The sequence below is a fragment of the Musa acuminata genome, chromosome BXJ2-7 (genome assembly GCF_036884655.1).
Source record: "Musa acuminata AAA Group cultivar baxijiao chromosome BXJ2-7, Cavendish_Baxijiao_AAA, whole genome shotgun sequence".
Taxonomy (NCBI): Eukaryota; Viridiplantae; Streptophyta; class Magnoliopsida; order Zingiberales; family Musaceae; genus Musa; species Musa acuminata.
In genome coordinates, this window is record NC_088344.1 from 15,569,851 (window position 1) to 15,575,850 (window position 6,000).

The 6,000-nt window shown below is 38.3% G+C and overlaps 1 protein-coding gene across 1 annotated transcript in view; it reads left to right on the forward strand.

Moving 5' to 3' along the window:
* The window catches only part of LOC103991984 (SNARE-interacting protein KEULE), a 39,735-nt gene extending 36,789 nt beyond the window's left edge, over window positions 1-2,946 (forward strand). Inside the window, exons 18-21 of the mRNA XM_009411534.3 lie at window positions 550-743; window positions 887-977; window positions 1,062-1,151; window positions 2,517-2,946. Of these exons, the coding sequence (XP_009409809.2) occupies window positions 550-743; window positions 887-977; window positions 1,062-1,151; window positions 2,517-2,570 (429 nt within the window). The 3' untranslated portion in view covers window positions 2,571-2,946. The remainder of the gene's footprint in view (window positions 1-549; window positions 744-886; window positions 978-1,061; window positions 1,152-2,516) is intronic.
* Window positions 2,947-6,000: the final 3,054 nt, after the last annotated feature.

Here is a 6,000-nt window from a genome sequence, read left to right on the forward strand (position 1 = left end):
GGCGGTCCGCATACCGGTATGTTGTCGGATCGGTACGTACCGCCTGTACTGGACGACACTATTCGAAATTGCATACCTTGGTGATAATATCTAGTAGTAAGATGACATCAAAAGTACTGCAACTTGCAAGATGGTCTGAGAATGGATAGTTTTTTTTCTCCCTTTCAGCTATAGTTATCCTAAACTTTTTTTTATTAATTGAATTCGATGAACCTCTGAAGCTTCTAGTATCGATGTTTTCTTAACATTCATTAAAATTGATAGGAAAGAATGAAATTTGCTACAGTTGAATACCCTTGAATATATACCCTTATATATTCTTCACCTCTTACATCAATGTTTCTTATTCCTATCTATTATAGCATATGCTCATTAATATCTGTACCTGTTTTCTGTGTTTGTGATCACAAAAAGTTGAATAAGACTGCATTGAAGCATGTTATGAATGCTCTCATATTAGATTTTTTTGCTTTAGTCAAATATACTTGGGCTACCTGTAGTGTTATTCTTGTAACTTGTCGGTCGTTTGAAATTCTATATTATGTCTAGGAGCTGATTGAGAAACTTAGCAAAGGTGAACTACCGAAGGATGAGTATCCTTGTATGAATGACCCAAGTTCTAGTTTTCATGAGACCTCACAAGATGCATCTGCTTCCACAACTCACCATGCACCAGCTCAATCCATGAGATCTAGGCGGGCGACATGGGCTAGGCCACGAAGTTCTGATGATGGATATTCAAGGTATGCTATTATCTCCAGTATCTTTCTGCTGCTTCTAAGTATAGGTTGTATGTGTTGTTATTTAGATGTTCCCTTGATTAAATTTCAGACATCCCAGATTTTGGGGCTGCATTCATATTTTGTTGACCAATGGGCTTTTGCAGTGATTCTGTGTTGAGGCATTCATCAAGTGATTTTAAAAAGATGGGCCAGCGCATTTTTATATTTATCATTGGTGGAGCCACTCGATCTGAGGTAGCTTTGCTATATTTTTGTTCATACTGTGGAGTTTTCTTGTTGGACAATATTTTAATCAATCATTTTGTTTCCTTATATCAGCTACGTGTTGTCCACAAGCTTACCACAAAGTTGAAGAGGGAAATCATCCTCGGCTCATCCAGTATTGATGATCCTTCCCAGTTTATCACTGTGAGTTCAGTTTATCCTAGAACATCAATAGATTGGAATTGATGGTATGCCATATTATGGTTTTTTTTCATTTAAAGGAGTCTTAAATGTGAATTATTCCTTATTATACTGATACTTTGGACTCCTTCCATATGGAAAACACATAAGAGTTGCATAAATGTAAATTATGTAGATAAGATAACACATTTTTTATGATATATTTTAATGAGAAAACATTGTGTAAAGAAGACTATTACTTGCCTCAGCTGTAAGAAAGCAACTATTACTCTTTTTTCATAATGATAAGCTAAATTCATGGAACCACTATGGAGAGGTTTACAGAATAATATTTGAGTCAAATTGGTTACAGTTATCAATATTAAATGGTATCAGAACTAGCAAAGTCTGTTACACTTAACTTCCTGCATGCTATCTTCTCACCTCTGTGTGCTCATCTACCACTTTAGGCAGTAGGGATGTTTGAAAAATAAAATAAGATCATAAACCAAACAACAGACAAACTAGTTGAAGTAAGAAACCGAGATAACAAAAGTAGTCAATTTGATTTGAGTTTGAGATTTCTTTTCTCTTTCATTTCGAGTCCAATTTGGTTTGACGGCACAGAAAGGCTGAATGACCAAATCAGAGATATTATATATCTTTAAAACCCCACATAACTCAGTCCTGTATATATATATATATATATATATATATATATATATATCCTCAATTTTGAACTTCTTCCAGTCTAACGCCCCTCTCCCTCCCTTCTCTCCCCCCCACCCTTCTCCCTATCTCTTCCTCTCTCGTTCACCTCTATGCCTCACATCCATCAACATGTCAAGTCATTGGAGGTGCTTCCCTTCATGCCTCCATGACCTCCATACCCTATCCCTTAGTCTCTAACATTACCCTTGCCCTCCAATTCATTGCCCTTTTCGACCAGTTAAGAATAGGTAACGTTCTATGTACCCTTTTATCTGATTTCTCTATGTCCCTCTTGATTGGTTGATATATGCCCTTTCTCTCAAATCTTTTTGGATAATTGACAGTTATTTCTCAATTTTCTGGTTCTCAATTCAGTTGTGGTTCTGGCAATAGCTTTTGGAAATATTGTGTCAGCAAGAAATGGACGAACTAGTGGGACTGGTCGATGAACCAGTTCAGTTTCAGTTTAGTATTATGTTAAACCAGTAATTTAAGAACCGTAACTACTTATAGCCTCAACAATTACTTGTAGTTCGGTTGGACCTTATGATTACCTTGTTTTATCGCTAATTTGATTCTCTTTCATAAACTCTGCAAAAATTGAAAATTCGATCACAATCCGAGAAAATGTGATGATTTTTCATTTCATAGTTTTTTTTTAATTTTTTCATATTGCAGAAACTGAAGATGCTCTCACCTCAAGAAATTTCATTGGATGACCTTGAGATATGATATATGCACCTCCAGTGATTCAGGGAAGATTACATTTGATGTTTGGGAATCTCAGCTACATTAGAAATTAACTTCATGAAAATTAAGTCGGCTACCAAATACTCTGAATCCGTTCGTGGTCAAGTTAAAAGTTTTGTAGGTTAAAGTTTTCGATGAACATCATGGTCGGATGTAACCAAACAAGTTGTATCACTTGTCTCTTCAGGCTGCAGTACAGCATGTACAACAAACGGAACATTTTTGATGTGATCATTTGCTGGGCCTCATTTGGTTTGAAATAACTCGAATGATCAGGAGAAACTATTGGGCTGCATAATGAATGGTGAACTTCAATATGTTTTGTTGAACAGAAATGATACTACTTTTTGATCTGCCACGTGATAATACTTCAGCAGGACTTTTTGTTCGTGCATAAATGATGAACAAGCATGATACACCGAAAGGTTTCATCAATGGTTCCAGCTGTTGATGAAAGCATTGGTTCGATAGTCACCGATTGCAAGTTAACTCCGATAAAGTTGATCACTGAACCAGAATATAATTTCGTATTCTAATAATTATAAACGTATGGTCGTAAATTATCATGGATCTCCTTTCTTGGATAGCAATACTTGCGTCCTAATTATATAAGTAAGCTAAGGGGAAAAAAAAAGTGACGATAATATATAAAGGCTGTAGAGATTCCCCTGGCATGTCATCTATAATAAATATGGAGATGCAGCTATAGCTATGCAAATATTGAGGTGCAGCTATGCACGATCCTCTTGAAACACTCGGCATCTGAACCACTCACGCATCTCAACATGAGGTTTCCTTTTTGTAGATTCCACCGCTTTATGGATGTTACATTGCGTATGTCACAATGGGTACATAGACAGGCCCTGTCAAAAAAGTTAAAAGAGGAAAGTTGGAACATGTTCTGACCATCACATTGGGACAGATGCAGTGGCAAAGGGCTTCAAAAGTGGACGCTCAAGTGGCTTCGATGTCTGTAATTTATGTGGGTAGATGGGGCAACGGGAAACAAGCTTTTCCTAGTACAGCTGTTTGGATGGCAGGATTTCGTCCTGCAGACGCATCTTCTTTTGCCTGACGAAGACTTTGCCTTTGAGTCGAGTCGATGTGTTCGAACTCAAGGATATAGGAATGCCTAAAGGAGGAGCTATCGATCTCTTGGGAAACTATCTTTCAATGCTAAAGTTAGTGGTCCATATCTACATTGGATGAGGATTTTTTTCTTGGACGACATAAGGGTTAACTTTTATATCTAGTCTACTTGGAGGATAATATGTAATTATCCTAATGTTTTCCTTTTGGAGTTTTGTTCACGTGGATGATAGGGGAGAGATAGGCTTGAATAGTCTCTCTCGGACTATTGTCCATGGGGCCAAATAGACGGAGGGTGATTTGGACCTTTTCTATCCATGTTAGCCTTGATGTGATGATTAGGTGTCAGATGATGATTGGCCATCAATATATTCTTTATCATTTGTCTCCCCTGTAAGGTGTGCATTAAGGCTTCTGTTAAAGGGGTCCGTAGTGTGACATTTAATTCAACTGATAGGCTCATTGCAAACCTGTTCCTCTATATCGTGAAGGAGACAAATGTAGGGGCAGGTTGAGTCTCCCGACTCACATGACTCGGGTATATTTTGCCCTGGTATAACATACTTAGCTAGTTTTGCTTAAGTCATGCGACACCTTTTGTATCCGTCCATAAATAGTCAACCTCCCCGAAACCTTTTATGGTCTGTTAAAGATCTATAAAAGAGAAAACATGTTAAAAAAAGTATTTAACTCGAGATTCATAAACAATCATTTCAACAAACACTTGATAGACAATGCAAATTATAAATATAAACTTCATAAGCTCCGAATGATCATGTAATAAAGGGTCTCAAATGGTTTACTATGATCAAAAGTCTCCATAAGTGCCCACATAATACTATTGCAGAATAAGACAGTAAATTAGCCCTAGACACTACCCGAAAGGCCCATCCAGCCATGTGCCACCCGGGTCGCTCCTAGGTGTTATACTAGCTGAAACTTTACACTATTATGTGGAACTAGAAAAACCCTAAAATGACTACTTATATGGCCTATTTCTGGGCAGTTTTTCTCTCTGTGTAATGACTGCACACAACCTATATTTACAAGCCCGAAATAACCATAAAAGCCAACCAAACTAGTGTTGCCAAACATATTGCAATCCCAGTACTGGTTATTAGCTAGCCCCCCCTCGGAGCTCAGGTGGAGGCTAATCTGGCTAGTGCATCAGCCTGAGCATTTTCTGCCTAAGGGACCCATAGTACATTGAGTTAGGAGAAGCTAAGAACTAACCGTCGCACCTTGACAAGGTACTTCGCCATGGTCACATCTCAGGCTTCGTAGCTCCCCTCTACTTGACTCATGGCTAATTGTGAGTAACTAAACACTATCAACTCTTGGACCTGTTGCTCTTGGGTGAGTCAGAGCCCCAAGAGATGCTAGTCATAGGTAGGCGTAAGCCAATCACGTGAGTGATGACATGTGTGACTTAACACGGTCTTTTTGCTTATTATTATTGTTAGGATCAAGTTGACACTAAGAGGGGGAGGGTGAATTAGTGCAGCAGATAAAAATGACGTCGGTTTAAAAAATCTTTGTTTCGATAAAATCGATATCGAAAATGTATTTAACTTGAAAGTCGTAAGAGTGTAATGAGAAAGTAAAGCAAGTAAGGCAGTTTGTAGTAAAGGTAAATTGCACAAATAGAAATACAAACTAAGTTTTATAGTGGTTCGATCGTCGTGACCTATATCCACTCCCGATTCCTCTTCTATCAATGCCACTGGCATCCACTAATGATCTTCCTTCAATGGGCAAAAATCAACTACCATTTTACAATCTTTCTCATTTTCATAGATTTAGGAGATAACCTTTACAAGCCTCTCTTTCTTATACCTCACTTCTCTCTTTAGACAAACTTCTGAATACCAAGAAGAAGTGATCCTAAATCCTAAAAAAGTTTTTCATTTTTTTCTCAAATATTTTCCCCTTTTTTCAACTCAATTTCATGCTAAAATCTTGCTACTCGATGCAGGAATAGCTGGGGTATTTATAGACCCCAAATGACTTCAAAATTGGAGTAAAAAAGATCTCATCTTGGGTATCCTAGGTCCTAGCGGTACCATCGCCTGCAGCACTGACACTGGGTGGTACCACCGCTCAGTCTGACAGTACCATCGCTTGGGAGACTATGTTTGGGTGATATCACCGCCTGACAGAATCTCGGAGACTGTGCCACTGACGGTTCCACCAGTTTGGGTCATTGTTTGGGCCTTTCACTTGGCCCAACACAGCCCGAACTTAGGCCCAGTTGGCTCCTAATTGAGTTGGCCTAATTACATTATAAACTAACTCAATTAGACTCTGAACTAACTCGATCTAG